Source organism: Hyperolius riggenbachi, chromosome 1 (genome assembly GCF_040937935.1).
Source record: "Hyperolius riggenbachi isolate aHypRig1 chromosome 1, aHypRig1.pri, whole genome shotgun sequence".
Taxonomy (NCBI): Eukaryota; Metazoa; Chordata; class Amphibia; order Anura; family Hyperoliidae; genus Hyperolius; species Hyperolius riggenbachi.
In genome coordinates, this window is record NC_090646.1 from 442,916,930 (window position 1) to 442,936,762 (window position 19,833).

General features: G+C 43.3%; 1 protein-coding gene across 2 annotated transcripts in view; it reads right to left on the reverse strand.

Moving 5' to 3' along the window:
* KLHL22 (kelch like family member 22) overlaps positions 1-19,833 on the reverse strand; it is a 45,273-nt gene that overhangs the window by 17,651 nt on the left and 7,789 nt on the right. For both annotated transcript variants that reach the window (XM_068238282.1, XM_068238287.1), the window contains exons 3-7: positions 11,183-11,348; positions 7,789-8,013; positions 6,272-6,765; positions 2,027-2,219; positions 234-467 (exon numbers count right to left, since the gene is read on the reverse strand). In XM_068238282.1, coding sequence (XP_068094383.1) covers positions 234-467; positions 2,027-2,219; positions 6,272-6,765; positions 7,789-8,013; positions 11,183-11,348 — 1,312 coding nt within the window. The remainder of the gene's footprint in view (positions 1-233; positions 468-2,026; positions 2,220-6,271; positions 6,766-7,788; positions 8,014-11,182; positions 11,349-19,833) is intronic.

The window sequence follows — 19,833 nt, forward strand, 5'->3', positions numbered from 1 at the left end:
AGTCCACCAGGAGAAAAGCACAATATAAATGTTATTTGTCTCGTCTTCATTCTTTCTACTGAATTAAAAATAAATAGTGAAATGCCTAGATGTGGTGTCCATAACGTTTAAGTGCAATGCGAGCAGATCATATGTCAGCTAACTAACGGGAGATAAAGACAAAATACGTCTGTAGGATGTGCACCCATATATTTGCCGCCACTGAGGAAAATTAGAATTCTCAAACATTTTACCTCCAAGATATCTTGTCTGAAGCCTTCATCATCATTGCTTCCTCCAATGACGTACATTTTTTCCAAAACCGACACCAAACCATGCCAGGCCCTTCTTACAGGCCCTGGTGCTACATGTGTCCATTGATCTTTTTCTGGGTCATAACAGCAAGTTTCCTTCAGGTATGTGTTCCCTCTCCTTCCACAGGAAATGTATATCTTGCCACCGAGAGATGTGCCAGCATGTGCATGCACCTGGAAACAAGAACACAAAAATACCACTCTCTTCAATGTTTGATTAAAGAGAGACTCCAGTGACATATAGTAGAATGCAGTCAATCACTCAGGATACCCATTTTTACATGAATTATCCAGGTCTATTCATTCATTCTCAGCACGGGCCATCTCGAGCACAGGATGAAGCTGAAAAACGTCTACCCTGCTCCTGCACTAATTGGTACAGCACTCGGCTAAGACTCCGAATCAGACACATGGAGAAATGATCAGCGCAGGCTTGTGCCAAAACCAACTGGTTCAAATAACAGTGCTTTGTAACACATCAACCTCCCGCTGAGAGACATTTAGAGAGCTGTAGATTTGCAGTATAGGGACACAGTGTGCTTGAATGGCACAGTAGGGGAAATGTGTTGGAAATCATTGCTGGTCTGCAGATGCTTGTTCTGAGGTGACCAAGTATATGAAGATCTAAGGAAATATATACAGCTGCAACAGAGGCCTCAGTGGTGTGCAGCGGTGCTGGGTCCACATACAATCAATCCATACTGGATACCACAGTGATTTGTATAGGTGTATACCAGGCAATCACAGTGAGTGTCATACCAGATGGCGATTGGTGGAAAATTAAGGAGCGCTCTCTCTTTTCTTTCATTGTTTTTAGTAAATTGTGAATCGAACAAAATAAATAAACCAAATACTTACCTCAGGAGAGGGAAGGCTCTGTGTCCTATAGAGCCTTCCCTCACCTTTCTTGGTCCCCTAGTTGCAACTGCAGCTCCTCCATTTGAATCCCCCGCCATGGGGGACAGGCGGCTCCATACCGCACATGCGTGAGAGGGCGCTCACGCGTGCGCAGTATGGAGTGGCCCGTTTTCCGGAGCACTCGGGCTCCCGAAGCCTCCTTCGCGGCAGAGAGAGCAGTATTTGACCAAACTGGTTGCATACTGGTACCAGAGAGCCAGGGCTGGATCCTGGACCAAGAGAGGAGTGGGAAGGCTCTATAGGATCCAGAGCCGTCCCTCTCCTCAGGTAAGTATCTGGCTTATTTTTTTCATATTGATTCCCATTTACTTTAATAAGTAATTATGCTGTTGTGATAGTTTCTTTGCAAACAAAGTTTTTTTCATGCACACGCAGAGCTTCCATGTCATGTTAAATATTCTATACCATGCAGAGGTAACCCAGTATTCATAGGTGTCCTAACTCTGTCCCTGAAACATGCACAGTGCAGACGTGCAAAAATTTATAGCATCAAACCTATCTAAAGATTAGAAGCACATATCCTGACGTCCTCTCTTGGGACAGATAGTGCATCAAACTAATCCCACAAGGGAGCTAACCGGCTTTTAACTTAGCTATAGGGATAGCAGTGGTGCCTGGATGATTGATTCATGTGAATGCATTTGTATGAACATTTGCATGTGAGTGTGCAAAGGGTTAACGGTTTTTGCCATTTTGCTGGCCACACCCCCTTTTGCACCTCCTAATAACTTATTAAAAATGTCCTAACTTGAGGCAATGTGCCTGGATTTGTGTTTTTTTTTCCTTGGAACTCTTTATTCTATACATTTGCTTGCCTGTTTCTGGAGTGGTGCCACGTATCCCCATGAATTGCTGTATGGATCATATCTCTCAACCTCCTTATGCTCTTCATGGTAGTCTCTGCCTGCCACTGCATAGATAAACTTGCCCAAGATGCATACTGACAAGTCAGCACGGGGCTGCTGCATGGACTGGATCTGGAACCAGCGATTATGCCGAGGGTCATACCTAAAGGAAAGAGAAAATGTTGCCCCCTTTGTGAAAATGCACAAAAACGCACAACCATTCATTATTTGTCAAATTACACTATTAAAATGAAAATATATCTATTGCATTATTAGATATGAATTCACTCTTACATATGTTGAACAGAACGTTATTGCGAGCGCTGTAGCCGCGTGCAGGTGCAGAAGATGTCGACCTGGCGAGGTCAACATCTGCAACGGAGCTGTGGTGAGGGACACATAGGCTGCCAGGGGCTGGAGGAAGCCCCAGGGAAGTAGATTTTTTTTTTTGGAACTCACACCTTCCCTTTAAAGAAGATACAGGTAGTCCCTGGTTAACGAACGAGATAGGGACTGTAGGTTCGTTTTTAACCTGAGCCTGTTCTTAAGTCGGAACAATGTGTACCTCCTCTATGCCCCCCTGTGCCTTCAGTGTCCCCCTGTGTCACCTCTGCCTTCTGTACCTGCTTATACAAGTTTAAAAGCCATTTTTTCTTTGTTTTTTTTTAGATCAATTTTCTCAAAAACTACAAGTCCAATTTGAAAAATTGTTCCCAAGAAAACAGAGAATCCATGCCATTCGTATTGGCGGGTTGTTCGTAAGTTGGGCATTCGTAAGTCGGGGACTACCTGTATAAAGTTTCTGAAATAATTTTGCTCTCCATGTTTTATGTACAGCAGATTGGGGAAAAAAATTCTACTCACAAATGGTGAGGAGTAAAAAATATGCTAATCCCAACTAAAGCTAAGTACACACTCTCAATTTTAATTGGCCAATCACTGATCAATTTTACCACCTCCATGTAGTATGAGGGCCAGCAGATTTTGAATACTAAAGCTGGCCATACACTGGCCCGATTTGCGCCCGTTTCGACAGCAGATTCGATCACTGGGATCGAATCTGCTGCCAATCGTTCACGCTACACGCCGAATTTCGATCCATTCCGTCCGATCCCGTCGATCGCCCGCGGGTAAAGAGCGCATCGCTAGCGGCGTTCGAGTGCCCGACGCAATAGAGCCGCCTACATTACCTGCTCCGCCGGCACGACTCCCGGGTCTCCGCTCTTCTTCTCCGTCTCCGCTCTGGTCTCTGGCATGCTTCCCTTCTTCCTGTCCCGGCAGGAAGTTTAAACAGTAGAGGGCACTCTACTGTTTAAACTTCCCCCAGACAGGAAGAAGTAAAGCATGCTGGACCTGGAGACCAGAGCGGAGACGGAGAAGAAGAGCGGAGACCCGGGAGTCGTGCCGGCGGAGCAGGTAATGTATGCAGGATGGGGGGGAAGCGGCGGCAGCACCACCACCACCACAGATTGTGAACGGTTTCAGGCTAAAATCGGTTCACAATCTGTTTGCAGTAAAGGTAGCCATACGATCCCTCTCTGATCAGATTCGATCAGATAGGGATCTGTCTGTTGGTCGAATCTGATGGCAAATCGACCAGTGTATGGCCACCTTAAAGCTGGGTACATACAAGATAAAAGTTTAAAAAAAAAAAAAAATGAAACATCAAAGATAATCTTTGTAAAAAAGCTCACAAAAGACCTCCAAAGATAGCAACAAAGATATTTGTCTCTCAATCTTTCAGATCCATCCCAAAGGATCTTATCTGCAGATGATTGTTCATTAACCAAGGTGTGTATAAGATCTGCAGATATTTCTTAACTTCTGTGTGCACAGGCATGAGTGACAAGAAAGCAGGGGTGTATCTGGGTAATATAGAGCCTATGGCAAACACTGATATTGTGCCCCCCTCCGGTTACAGCCCCCTTCCACTCCAAAAACAGCATCCTTTCTCGTGTACATGTGTTATGGTTGCATGTATTTTTTGGCTTGGCATATTGCTGAAGTTACTTTTTTGGAAATATCTCTTCCTATTCTCTCTCTCTCTCATGTTCCCCAGATAACAGAATCAATCGGATTTGAGGGCTGAGTGACGGGGAGGCACGGGGACAGGCATGGTTGTGCAACACAGGAGCAGGCATGGCGCCCTTAGTGCTGTGACGCCCATGGCATGAGCCATGCCTGCACCCCTCTAGATACGCCTCTGCAAGAGAGAAGTAAATAGACTAGGAAAGCATTTTTCGGGGTTTTGCAGGAACTGATCTTTTGTAGATGTGTACAGCATCTTTAGAAAGATCAGACTTTTAAACCTCACTGACAAGCTTCTGCAATAGATGAATTCCTCAGTTTGCAAAGATGTTTATCTGATGGGTGTACTAGATATGCTCTCATACTACATGAAGGTGGTAAAATTGGCCTTAGATCTTTCATTTTCCAAAGACTTATCTCGTGTGTACCTAGCATAACTCAGGAAGTGTATTAAATCCAGCAGATCAAAGCTGCTCGTTGAGTAACAAGCTTAATAATTAACTGATTAAATTCATAGTTTCAATTTTCTCTTCCTGGGTCAGAGGAAATTTGCACGTTAGGAGATTTTATTTTAGATCAGGATGGTACCATTTATTGACCAACCAAGATGCTAAAAAGAGTAAGCCTTCGACCCAATACATAGGTCATCCTCAGACACATTCAGTCTACAGTGAAATGTAAGGAAGCACAACTTTACATATTTTAATAAATTAACATAGAACAATACTCTACTGCTACCATCACGAACAGCTATAAATGAAATAAGAAGAAAAATGCTAGGGAGAGAAACAAGCAGAGGACCACGTAAATTAATTCTGTCTAACCACCAGGTCAGAGAGGCCCTAACTTCTTCTGGAATGATCACAAATAATCACGCATAGATCCGGACACTGTAAAGAGTGATCCCAGACTTGCAACAGCCAGTTTTGGAGTGGACAACTGTGTAACCTGGCCGACTCCACTGCTGGAAAAGAAGCCATGAACAGACCTAACACCCTCATGATCACCCTGAAGGTGATTGTAGAGAAGCATCATGACCCCCTGTTGAACCTTTCCCACTCTCTTGGGATGGTTTCTTTGGAGACTCCCTTTGCAGTGGATGTGGAAGGCGCTCCATGCTGCTTTTGAGAAAGACACCAGGAGCAGATGCGTGCTGGAAGCTTTAAATGGTTCCTGGCCTCCTCTCAGTCTTCCTCTGCTGTTCCTCTCTGTCAAGCTCTTCACTGGCCTTCAATTTCCGAGAGGATCTATTTTAATTCTTAACCCTAACCTACAAAGCTCTTCACAATCTCTCTCTCCTGTACATCTCAGTTTCCAGATACCAACCCAGATGAGCTTCTTTTGTCCTTCTCTAGAATTTCCTGCTCTCGTGCCTCACCCTCCTCTGGAATGCCCTTCCACAACACATCAGTCACTCTCCAACCTCAAAACTCACTTTTTCGGACAAGCATATGCTCTAACTTAGGCTATTCCCCCTTTGACCTCTCAGCAAGTTTTACTCCTTACTAGATAACCTAAACATGCAATGCCTGTATGCATACTGCATGCTTCCCAAACTCTTGTTTACCCCCCATTCCTTAAGATTGTAAGGGCAGGGCTCGCTCACCCTTTTGTGTCTTGGAATTCGTTATTCATCTCATAGCTTGCACTCTGTTATGATATTTTATTCATCATGCTACATCTGTCATTGTACCACCAGTTCTGTATTTTGTATGCATATATATATCTATATATATATATATCTCTCTCTATATATATATATATCTCTATATATATATATCTCATTGTCTGTATTATTATGCACCCCTTGTTGTTTTCCTACTTTGTACAGCACCACGGAATAGGTTGGTGCTTTACGAATCAATAACAGCAGCAATAATAATAATAATTATAATAATAATGTACTTATATGTACTAATGTATAATGTACTTTATATTTCCGTATAAAAAGAATAGACCTTTTTATCCTTTGCAATGTTCTGTTTAGTGAAAGAGATAGTCTGTATATATTCAGTCTTAAAACCCTATACTTCCATCTAATGTACAATATTCTAAAAATGACATACTTCAATTCTTATTCACACTGCCACCAATTAAATAAATAGCTAGTAGTCTTGTGTCTTTTTTTTTTAACAAAGCAAACTCTGTTCAACACAGTGGCAATACTGTAAATAGGAAATAGCTCACCTCCAGCATCGTGCTTCTGCACGGTAGCCCCGCACATTGTTGTCTCCCCCAATTAAGTAGACAAAGTTATTGAGTACTGCAATGCCTTGATTAGACATGCGAGGTGCTTGAGGGGCTGTTAGAGGCCTCCACTCCCCAATCAGAGGATTCAAGTACTTGGCCTGATCGCTGAGTACAGTAAAAGGGGCAGAAAACATTCCTCCAAAGCCAACTATGCAGTTGAACTCGGAACGTAGCTGTGTGTGAGGCCCCTGTAGCACTGGCTGCATCAGCTCATTCTTGTGATATTCCAGAGCACTGGCCACTGTCACTTTGAGTGGGCAAGGCCCCAGCTTGTCATGTAGCCTCTGCAGGACGTGTAACTCCATCAAGGGGAAGCGTACAGTTTCTAGTAGCTTTGGAGACTCCGTCAGGCTCACCTGATCCGATTCCACCTGCTCTGGGGTGTAATGGTAGAGCAATGCTCCTTCATAAACTTCATTTTCTGACCCCACCTGAAAGAAAGCATTTGTTAATTCTGTACCATTTAAAATATTTTGACATGAACTATATAGTAAACCTTTCACCAGCCTAATGCAGTTATGAATAAACACTATAGTGTACTTAATACTGGCTGGCAGAACTGTCTGTCTGATAGTTTTCTCCCGCCACACACTTTGAATTGCTTTATTGACCATAAATGCAGCAAACAAATAAACATTGCTTTATTGACCATAAATGCAGCAAACAAATAAACATTGCTTTATTGACCATAAATGCAGCAAACAAATAAAAATTGCTTTATTGACTATAAATGCAGCAAACAAATAAAAATGGAATGCTAAAACAGAGTTTAAACATAACATATCATTATATGTATAGTAGAGGATAGAAAGTCATCAATCACATTTTATTACCAGAACAATTCTGCATCTCTGGAATAATGAAAGCAGTTTAATGTTTATTCAGCTTCCATAGATACAAATCTCAAACTATTGAGCGTTTAATCATTTTTCTGCTCTCAGACATGTTGTTCTCAGCCATGCAGCAGTTTTAAGACCTCTAACTAGTTATTAGCGAGAGTTACCCCACAGTACAACATCTTGACTGCAGCCCTGGATTCTTCATTTTACAGTGAAAAAAAAAAAAGAACACAGGCTAGTTGCAAGTAGGATTGGGAGCCGACATGCATGTTTATCTCATCATTGGCCTGATGCATGCAACAATCGTAAAGTGCCATGTGCAGGTAGCACTACTTTGTTCATCAGGTCCCATGTTACACGTCAACACAAGGTCTCCTGGAAGGCAATTCCTTATTGAATTGTATTTTGCAATGAAATCAAAAACATCCTTGGATTACTTGTAGGTCACCTCTCTAGCATATAATTCCACCTATACACCCTGTTTAATGGTTGTGTCATTTCCACACGCCTGAAACAACACAGTGTCAGGTACTCTGCCTCGGGCTCACAACAGACAGTTTATAAACCGGATTGTCAGAACATGACTACAGCAAGCTGCAATGCTCTTGGTCTTACCTCCAGCTGGTTGCAGTTTAGCAGATTGTACACTTTTTCCAGTGGAAGCTGTCTGTATATCTGAGTGCGTGAAAATGTTATAAAATTTTTAAGAACAAATGTATCTAGTTGTTCACTAAGTTGGTTCAAATGGAAAAGCTCAGCCAATTTGTAAACTTCCACAACGTTTTCCTCATCTACCCATGAAATGAGAAAATCACAGCAGAAATTAATAACTTCAGAAATCTGAAAAAGAGAAAAAAAAATATCAAAATATTTTATTTAAAAAAATAACCTCTAATCTAAAAGATAGAGCCTGTCATGTCAGGCTCGGTCTTAAAGTGGTCTGAAACTCAGCATTTCTTCTCTGTTCTAAAAGATTCCTTACAGCCTTAAACCTTCTAGCACAAACAAAAATTGTAGCAGAACAGCCTTGAAACAGTTAAACACAGGACTTAATCCTGCCATGGAAAGCCCTTTCAGCTTAAAGAAAACCTGTAACATCAAAAAGTTCCCCTGGGGGGTACTCCCCTCGGGAGGGGGAAGCCTCAGGGTCCCAATGAGGATTCCCACGCCGTCCTCCGTCCCTCGGGGGTCTCGCCGCAGCCCTCCGAACAGCGGCGATGTAAACATTTACCTTCCCGGCTCCTGCGCAGGCGCTGTGGCGGCTCTCGGCTCCGAAATAGGCGGAAATACTCGATCGTGGTCGGGTCTTCTCTACTGAGCAAGTGCAAGTCTCCGGCGCCTGCGCAGTAGAGCGGACCCGACTGAGATCGGGTATTTCCGTCTACTTCGGAGCCGAAAGCCGCAACAGCGCCCCCGCTGGAGCCTGGAAAGGTAAATATTGAACAAGCGGACGGATTTTTCGGGCCGCTGTTCTGAGGGCCGCAGCGAGACCCCTGTGGGACAGAGGATGACGTGGGAAGCTTCACTGGGCCCCTGAGGCTTCCTCCTCCAGAGGTGAGTACCCCCCAGGGGAACTTTTTGATGTTACAGTGTCTCTTTAGGCTAATTTCACACCAGGACGTTGCGTTAGAGGGGGCGTTAAGGTCGCATAACGTCCCCCTAACGCAACGCCTGGTGGTGCTGGATCTGGACGTCAGAGTGAGCCGCGTTGTGCAGCTCACTCTGGCGTCAGTGATGCCGTGATGCGCACTCTTGTGCGCATGCGGCATCACGTGGTCCCGCCGGCCAATCGCCGCACAGAGCGGCCGCTCCAGGAAGTGAACACTGCACGTCACGACGTGCAGTGAATATTAATTAGCCATGTGCCTGGCCGCTCGCCGCTCCTCCCCAACATTACAGCGCATGTGCAAGCAGTCTAACGCGGCTCAGCCGCGTATAAAGTACTGCATGCAGTACGTTGGCTTGTGACGCAGCGTTACAATGTAACGCAATTTTTCATTACTGTGCGGTGGGCTGCGTTACAGGCTGCTCTAACGTGCGCCTGTAACGTCCCACTGTGAAACCAGCCTTAAGATCCGATCAGAAGTGGCGATAACAGTGTCCTCAATTCACTAAGATCCTGCTGGAGAAAAGAAGGCAAGAGAAAAAACTTGCCACCACACAGTGAGAGAGTTATCTTATCTCTTCATTCCTTAAGTTACCTCCTCTGTAGTGATTTTCACACGCAGTTAATTAACAGCCTGTCTTTAACTTTAGAATTTTGGAGTTATTTTAAGGATTGAAGAGTTAACTTAAAGACAGAAGAGTTAACTTAAGGTTTGCCTGAGGTAAAATGTTTCCTGAATACTACATGACTCCACCATGGTGATAACTCTAGAAACGTTATTAAAGACAGGAGATAAGCTTAGTGAATTGAGGTCAGTATCTTTTGTTTACTTTCCCCAATTGTTACATTGCGTGTAAAAACTAAAGTGGAGCTCTCGGTGCACACACAGTTCAGAACAGCTCACTAGAAGATTTTAATATATAATAAAAAAGCAGCTTGAATAAAAAGCAATGGCAGCTTTCAGAGCAGATAATTTGTACTTTGGGAACTTGTAATTTGCAAACAGACAATATTACTTGCGCACAAAAGGAAATACAATAACTATATAGGTAATAAAAAGTATGAAAACACATTTGTATTGAATATTATGTCAGAGTTTCAGACCACTTTAATGACAGAGGATTAGGGGTGGGGGGGAAAGTCTCAGGGTTAATTACTTACCTGATCGGCTGTAATTCCCTAATCAGGTGATGCTCTGCCCTCCTCCCGAGCACTGCAGTCGCGGCCATATTTCCAAATTCTCCCAAAACCTCTGCCAGGGTTGCTATGGCTCACCCCCAGCTTGGGAACCACCAATTAGACCATGGCTGCCGAACTGGGGGCGGGTTGTGGCAATGCAGATGGATGTGGCCAGAGCCTTGGCAGAAGTTTGTAAAAAATGGCATCAAGATATCAGCACCACTGCTTGCCCCCTCAGAGTTCTCAGTTGCTGATCAGTTAGTCATAGAACTCTCTGCAACATGCAGCAAGTTACCTATACTGCAATGCTGATTGCTTGGGGAAGGGGTTCTTCTCAGCTCAAAACTACTGTATATTCTTTTGTTGTGACACAATGGATGTGATTTAGTGAGGATCTCCGGGCTGGAGAAATGAAGTGACCCTGCACATCCTTCTTGAATTTTTTAAAAATTGTCTGCTAGTTACCGTAGTGGCATCGGCTTGTAACATTTACCTGTGCCACAATCAGATCAAAAGTAAAGATTTCTAAAATATAAGTATAATTAAGGCCTCTTGCACACTACATGGGATTTTGGATTTCGATAAAAAAAAATAAAAATCTTGCAGTACGTTTTGTAATCGGAATCCAGAATCGGATCAGATTAAAAAACAAAAAATGAAAAAACAAAAACAAAGCATGTAGTGAGCAAGAGGCCTCAAAAAGTGAACTTACTTGCAAAAACATACCCACCCCGCACAATGCATTACAGAAAATAATTATGCAGTTAGTTTTTTGGGCATCACTCAGAAGTACAGTCTAAAATGTATGCTGTGGGAAAAAACCTGAGCCAAGTGGCTCGCTCAAGTCCAGTCTTATCAGCTGAACGACAGACTGTACACACGTCCAATTTGACGTCCAAACGACCCGTCATTTGGATGTCCAAACGTCGGGTCGTTTGCAAAAATCTAACGTGTGTATGTAGCTTTAGACTGATCGCCAGTGGAAATTCAGACAAAGGAAACAGAGATAACTGACTCAATTCCCTGCAGCAACATCACTTAAATCAGTGTTCAATGAATCATGGGCAAAGGTTTATTGAAGAGATATTCTGGAAAGTGAGGCAGACTTGACAGTTCAGCAGTTATTTGAATAAATACAAAATCTATTTATGGTATTTATTTCTAGATAACTGCTTTGATGTAATGTGAAAAACAAAATTCTCTGCTTACGCCTGTAAATGTTACCTGAAGTTGACAAGCTGCAGCCAGAGTCTCCTGTACATTGTGGACACCTAGTTCCAGCTCTGATGTATATATGAAATCCAGAATCTTGCACATTGCATTATAGGTTATGCCATGGATCTGAACTTCATGCTGATCCATTTCTCTCAGCCCTCCGGCAAACATTCCCCTAAGAAAATGAGCACCATAGGAAAGAGCATTATGGAGAGGAATTCAATATTTACACAGACGACATTACATTGGGTTAAAGGCAGGCAGACAAACTATATGGGCAAACAAGCATGCAGATTTGGTGCCATGGCTGAAATCTGACTGGATTAGCTGTATGCTTGTTTCAGTTGTGTGATTCAGCCATACTGACCAGAAAGATCAGTAGGACTGCCAGGCAACTAGTACTGTGTAAAGGGAAATTAATATGGCTCTCACTTCAGGATCTCTTTAAAGAGTAATGGTCTCAAAAATCTTAAAATTTAAAACACATACAAATAAGAAGTACATTTCTCCTAGAGTAAAATGAGCCATAAATTACTTTTCTACTATGTTGCTGTCACTTACAAGAAGTAGTAGAAATCTGACATTACCAACAGAGTTTGGAGTAGCCCATCTTCTTGTAGTGAATGGCAGTTGCTCCGTCCAACTGCCAAAATAGTGTTCAGCGAGCAGGCAGGCTGGCCAGCATCTTTGTTTTAAAGAAAACCTGAACTGAAAATTAAAAGTCAAAACATACAGAAGTTATACTTACCTCCTGCGTAGTCTACTCATCAATCTCTTTCTCCTCTCCCGCATCCTGTTTGTCTACTGTGATCAATGGAATTCTCTGTCCTCCATTTTGAAAATGACCATTTCCCCATAACAGCTTCCTGGTCAGCACACTGTTAAACTGTAATATCAACCACTTAAGCCATAGGGAAACATGGCACATCAGTTGTCCTCTCAGCTGTAACTGACAGCAGCTGCTATATAACTGACAGCAACTGATATATAACTGACAGCAACTGCTATATTTCAGTTCTGACAAAATGTTGTCAGAACTGGAAAGGATCATTGTCAGAAGAAAATGATGAGCTTCTGAGAGGAACTAATGGAATGGTAACTACATAATGTTCATTTGAAGTTACCTCATGCGTTTATTTTAAATAATTTTACTCACTTCAGGTCCCCTTTCATCTTTTTCATTGAATGTCTTTATAATAGAATAAAGGCCATGCTGAGAACCCCCTAAAGCGATGGACTAGCCCAAAATCTGTCAGTAATGTCAAATTTCTACTACCTACTGTAAGTGACAGCAATATAGGAGACAAGTAATTTATGGCTCATTTTACTCTGGGAGAAATGTACTTCTTATTTGTATGTGTTTTAAATGTTAAGATTTTCGTGATGGTTCCTCTCTATGTACTTTTCTGTTTGCTGGGTGTTGCAAAAGTATTTTATTGATAAGGTGTGAAAACATCTTATGTGCTCTATTTGGGAGATGACAACAGCGCCGGCCCTAGACTTTTTGGCGCCTGAGGCAAATTTAAAAAAAAATTATTGCTGCCGCCCCCCTCCCTCGCCTGGGTCCCCCGTCCTCCGCTCCCCTCCAGCCTAAAATAGATCAGAAGCGCTACTCATAGGAGGCAGTGGGCGGATGCCGCCCCTAGAAATGTGCCGCCTGAGGCAAAAGTTTCACCCCGCCTCATGAGCGGGCCGGCCCTGGATGACAATCATCTTCCACCATCTGGGAAACAGTCCCATCAGTGCTCGACACCCCTGGGTAGTTAAGCAGCCCAATGGCCAGAGCTGTGGAGACAGTGTTGAGGCTAAGCCAATTACGTGGGTGTTGGGTCTAATGTGACTATGTGCAGTTATGGTACAGAACACCATCAGGTTGACCAGTGGTGAGGACGGGTCCTGTGCCCCATTGGCTCTGCCTAACTGCACCATTGGTCTTTCAAATGCGATTGTCCAGGACTGTATTTTCTATGCAAAGAGTCCCCTGTAATTTTAAATGCTATATTTTGTAACTTTGGCTTAACAGTATTAATGTTCACTAAGTGTGCTAAGTCTCATCTGTATACCATGGAATGCATTTGCATCAGCCAGTTGCACATATGAGATGAGGATGATGATTGCGAATTCAAAGTGACACGGAAGTATAAAAAAAAAAAAAAAAAAAAAAAAAAAAACAACTTATGATGTAATGATTTGTATGTGTAGTACTGATAATTAATACATTAGTAGCAAAAAAAAAAAATAGTGTCATATTGTAATTTTTAGATATATAGATTTTTTTTTAACAACATTGCATAATTCTGTCATATTTGCAATTACAAGCCACATTCTGTATTTTAAAACTATAAAATAAGCAGAGCTAATCTACCTTTCAAGTTCCCTGCAGTAAAACCTTATCTAAATCTGTCTCTTACTGTTTCTTTGATGAAGTGCTCCAGAAAACAGTGACCCATGTTGAGTCTGAGAGCTCAGAAAGGCTCTTTTGCATAGATAACTTTATTTTCACTTCAGATTCCCTTTAAGTGCTTTGAGCTGTCTTTGCTGTATATCAGGAATATACCACAGTGTCAGATGAAAGTCCCTCCCTTCTTACCTTCCTATTTGTCCTTAAAGTGAATGTTTACCGGTTTAAAAAAGAAAAAAAAAAAGTCAGATACTCACCTAAGGAGAGGGAAGGCTCGGTCCTAATGAGCCTTCTCTCTCCTCTCCCGGTGCCCGGTCTCGCGCAGGATCCCCCGTGGCAGTATTCGACCAGCTCGGTCAAATACTGCCACTTCCGCATGCCGAAGGGAGCTTTCGGAAGCCTTCGGGAGCACCCGGGCTCCCGAGGACGCGGGCGCTCCATACTACGCATGTGCGAGCGCCCTCTATGATGCACTCGTGCGTACTTTGTATGGAGCGGCCCGTCTTCGGAAGCCCGAGTGCTCCCCGAAGTCCCTGCGGCGGCGGACGCGGACAGGGAGCCAGCGCAGCACCGAGGGCACCGGGAGAGGAGAGGGAAGGCTCATTAGGACCGAGCCTTCCCTCTCCTTAGGTGAGTAACTGACTTTTTTTTTTTCATTAGCGGTACCCATTGGCTTTAAAGAGAACCTGAGGTGGTTCTTGTGGGCGCAGATGGGACACAGAGGCATGTTCTCTGCCTCATGACATGCCTCTGTGTCCCCACACCGCCACACTATAGCTCCCTCAAGATTCCTACAGGGTCTCCAGAGCCGCCTTTGGGCAGCTCTCTCTCCCTAACCGCGCCTCCTGCCGATCCCCCACCTTCCTGCGTGCTGTGAGAGAGACACACTCTCTCTTTGCAGCGGCGTGAACCAGAAGTCACAAAAGTGAAAGTGGGCCATTGTGGTCCACAGGAGCGGCGGTTTTGAGGCAACTTGATCCGCTCTGCCCCCCGGATCAAGTAGCTTACTCTTTTTTTATTTTGTGAGCCCACCTCGGGCTCTCTTTAACCCTTTCCTGACCAACAAACGCCGATAGGCGTTGAGAAGATGGCTCCCCCAGGACCGCCTAACACCGATTGGCATAAAGTCCTGGGGCCGTAGATTAGCGCGATCGCGACTGGCAGGCTGAAAAAAACCCCAAAACCGCAGAAACTGCTTGTACATCACTGCGATCTAGTGCAGCGCTGTATGAGGGACAGCTCTGTCACTGATGCCTATAAGAGGCGATCGTGGGGATTAGCTGTCAAGGGGAGGGAGGGATAAAATAAAAAGAAAATGGGCTTTTTTTTTTTTTATATTGCCCATGTTTCCTTCACGGTGACTTAACCAGTTCACCCCCAAGGGTTTTTACCCTAACGGACCAGAGCAATTTTCACCTTTCAGCGCTCCTCCCTTTCATTCACCAATAACTTTTTCACTACTTATCACAGCAAATTGATCAATACCTTGTTTTTATTGCCACTAAATAGGCTTTTTGGAGGCGATATTTATTTTCAGTAATACCTTTTCTTTTTATGCATTTTAAAGGGAAAAACAAGGAAAAAAATGAAAAAATACACGATTTCTCCATTTTCATCCCCTATAGTTTTAAAATAAACACTGCTAATGTGCATAAAACACACACATTTTATCTGCCTATTTGTCCTGGTTATTACAATATATAAATTATGTCCCTAGTGCAAAGTATGGTGACAATATATTATTTGGAAATAAAGGTGTATTTTTCCTATGTTGTGTTTTTGTTTTCTCATTGCATACTACCAATGAATTCAAGCCCTTATTTGCAAATATAACAGTAGTTCACCCTCATAGCATACATATTTTAAAAGCTGAGTCCCTAAGGTAACTATTTATGCATTCGGTTTTCAATTCTGTCACTTTTGGTGTTTTTTACAAGTGTTTTATTTTGGTACAGAGTATATGGAAATAACAGTTTTATTGCTTCTCATTCAGTTTGCCAAAAAATCAAAATCAAATGACATATGCATAATCAAACACCCCAAATTATCTTCTCTTGCTTGTCACGGTTAAAATGATACCCTATACACATCATCAGATAGTGTTTTGGCCACATAATACACTGTTAATCATGAGCAGCACAATGTATTTTTCAAGGCCATTTTTTGCACCAGAAACAATACAGTCATACTTTCCCAGCAAAACCCTGGTGTCTCAGAACATTGGATATAGGTCATAAATTATACCATTCTGAAAACTAGAGAACCAGACCTACCCAAATATACATATTTTGTAACATTTGCACTTTTGCGGTTTTGATGAAATTGCACCGTAACTTAAAAAATGTTTTTTTTTTACAGTTTTCTTTACTTTGGCATGAAAAAACAATTCAAATGACATATGCATAATCTCTCAAACACCCCAAATTCTCTTCTCTTGCTTGTCACCGTTAAAATGATACCCTATACACATCATCAGATAGTGTTTTGGCCACATAATACACTGTTAATCATGAGCAGCGCCAATGTATTTTTCAAGGCCATTTTTTGCACCAGAAACAATACAGTCATACTTTCCTAGCAAAACCCCTGGTGTCTCAGAACATTGGATATAGGTCATAAATTATACCATTCTGAAAACTAGAGAACCAGACCTACCCAAATATACATATTTTGTAACATTTGCACTTTTGCGGTTTTGATGAAATTGCACCGTAACTTTGAAAATGTTTTTTTTTTACAGTTTTCTTTACTTTGGCATGAAAAAGCAATTCAAATGACATATGCATAATCTCTCAAACACCCCAAATTCTCTTCTCTTGCTTGTCACGGTTAAAATGATACCCTATACACATCATCAGATAGTGTTTTGGCCACATAATACACTGTTAAGCATGAGCAGCGCCAATGTATTTTTTAAGGCCCTTTTTTTACCAAATGCAACAATGTAATTCTTTCTTCTCAAAGCCCCAGGAGTGTAAGACCATTCAATAAAAGACACAAATGTTACCATTCTGAAAACTAGAGACTCAGGCCTACTCAGTTGCAAATAGAATAATTTAGGTGAGGCCTAAATCACTATCCATAACATGAATGACAGATACATTGGAACTCACCATTGCAGGTCTAGCAGGATGGAGAAAGGCCAGAGGTCATACGCCAAGGAAAGCCAGTGGTCAGAAGATGGGGGGTGGTCTGCAGAGTAAAGTCCTGTGGCAAACACTCTCGCCTTGCAGCAGCAAGTCCAAATGGGAAAAAACTATTTGCAGGTTGTAGGAGTCTTGGGTTTCCTCTAAGCTTCTGGGTTTCCTCCCACACCCCCAAAAAAGGTGGTAATGTTAACTAGTGGTAATTGTGAGTTCCTTTGAGGGACAGTAAGTGGCAAATAAAAGTAGAGAGGAAAAAGTCCAGTGAAAATTTAGGGTAATGAAGAAAAAAAAATAAAATAAAAAATAAAGTCTAATAGCTGCTGAGGGTATGGTATGCCTCAAAGCAGCCGGCAACGCAGAGTCCCGGCTGTGAGGGGCACTTTGGGCAGTGGTATCTGCTGTCTTTCCTCCTCTTGTGCTTGGTGCACACCCGGCATCGCTTCTGTGGCTTCGCCTTAATTGGGTTCGGGGGGATCAGGGCAGGAAAATGTTTTCCCCTTAGGCGAACTGCTCCATCCAGTTGCATTGGATTGTATTCCTCCATAAGGTTGACGCTTTCATTGATCAGCGATCTCAAAGCTTGTCGCATAAACGGGAGGTAGCTGTCACCGTGGCATTTCTTTTTATAAAGCACAAATGCGTTGTGCATGGCCATCTGCAGGAGGTAAAAAAAAACTTTTTTGTACCAGGCCCTCTTTTTTTTTTTAAAAAAGTAGTAGGAGAGCATTTGGTCCGCAAGATCCACCGCACCCATATTTTTTGTGTAGTCGACCAATGCCATTGGCTTCTCGATCCGCTCTCTGGAGGTTGTGACAGGAACCACTTCTTCAGTGTGGATTGAAGTCAGGACCATGACGTCTCTCTTGTCCCTGAATTTTATAGCCAGGAGCTCACCACTTCTGAGACTGTGTGTTTCCCCTTTCGATAATTTTTTATTAACCACCTGTGGTGGGAGGCCTTTGCGGTTTGGCCTTACTGTCCCACAGGCACCAGTCTCTGCAGAATATAAAAATTTGAAAAGGGGAATGCTGGTGTAGAAGTTATCCACGTACAGATGATAGCCTTGGTGGAGGAGTGGGTTGGCTAGTTCCACCACAATTTTCCCACTGGTTGGCATGTATGGTGGGCACCCAGCTGGTTGCAAATGGCTATCTTTGCCCTCATACAGAAAAAAAGAATAGGTGTAGCCAGTGCTGCTCTCACAAAGTTTATAAAATTTTATCCCATACTTGGCAGCCTTACTTGGGATATATTGTTTTATCCCTAATCTGCCATGGAAGGGTAGGAGGGATTCATCCACTGCAACCTCTCTCTCTGGGGTGTACACCTCGCTAAATTTTGTACTGAGGTGGGTGAGTATGGGCCTCAGCTTAAAAAGCTTGTCATGGCCAGGATCACCTTTGGGGACATTGTCCGAATTGTCGGCAAAGTGCAGGCACTTCATAAGAGCCTCATAGCGCTGCCTGCTCATGGAAGCTGGAAACAGGGGTGTTGCGTGCATAAAGTCCTTAGACCAGTACAGTCTTATTTCTGGCTGTTGGAGTATGCCCATGTGTAGTGTTAGGGCCAGAAACACCTTTAGCTCAGGTATGGTGGTGGGCTCCCATTTCTCAGCCAAATAGCAGGTGGGCTTCTGGGCAATATACTGCTGCGCAAACAAATTGGTTTGCTCCACAATGTGCTGCAGCAAATCATCACCCACAAAGAGCTGGAAGAAGTCAGCAGGCCCGAAGTTGTCAGTGGGCACTAATATTTCGCTTGCCCCTGTAAAAGGCGGGATGTTGGGTGCTACAAGGTTAGCGGGTGACCAGGTGCCCCGAATTATGTCCTCAGGTACCGGTGGGCGTACCTGCCTTTGCCTGGCTCCCCTTCGGCCTCTGCTGCTAGCTGCAGCAGTGCTACCCACTGAGCCCCCTGCGGTGGCATCTGAAGGGCCCTGGACAGTGGTTCCCCTCTGGCCTGTGCTGCTAGCTGCAGCTGTGCTACCCACCGAGCCCCCTGCGGTGGATTCTGAAGGGCCCTGAACAGTGGACTCATCATCCCTCCTGAAGCGGCGAGACGGCTGCCCAACGCTCTCTGAACTGTCAGAATCTGACTCAGAGCTGCTGCTCGTTGGGTGCCATTCGCTCCCTGAATCGTCCCCACTGCTGCTGCTCTGCTGAAGGTAGACGGCTGCCTCCTCAACAGAATACAGTCTCCTCGCCATAGTAAGCAAAGGGGATAGATAGATAGATAGATAGATAGATAGATAGATAGATAGATAGATAGATAGATAGATGGATGGGATAGACAGACAGACAGACAGATCGATCGATCAACCAAGCGATTGATCAATAACAGAAAGATTTTTTTTTTTTTTTTATATGAAGATGAAAAGAAAGAATATAGATAGAAAGTATAGATAGAAATATCAGAGTAAGGGTAAAAGAGGGGTGAAAAAGTACAGAAAAGTACTAAGAAGTACTAAAAAGTACTAAAATAAAACAGAAAACCAGTAAATGGCAAAGGAGGGGGAGGATAAGGGGTTAATAAAAAAAGTATGGGGATAAAATTTTATTTAAAAATATAAAAATCCTACCACAATCACAGTCTTTCTCCCTCACAGCTCCTGTCACCTCTGAATGCTGATTGACAGCAGTCTGAGGTGACAGATGAGCTGGGAGGGAGAAAGCAACTTTGTTTACTGACACTACAGGACAGATCATTGTTACTGGCTTGTAACAATGATCTGCCTTGTTACTGGCACTTGATTGGCCCAGGGACCATGTGATTCCCTGGTCCAATCACCAAGCCGCGGGACCCGACGTGCGCGCGCAGCGGGAGCGCGCCCGCTCGCACACAGCAGCAGAGTTACAATGTAACTTATTAAAACGTCCTGTTGCCATTAATAGCGGCGAACATGACGTTTTAATGCGTTACATTGTCCCTAAATGGTTAAAGGGAACCTAAACGGAGAGGGATATGGAGGTTTTCTTTTAAATAATACCAGTTGCCTGACTATCCTGTTGATCTCTTTAGCTGCAGTAGTGGCACAATCACAGACCTGAAACAAGCTTGCAGCTAATCCAGTCTGACTTCAGTCAGAGCACCTGATCTGCATGGTTGTTCAGGGG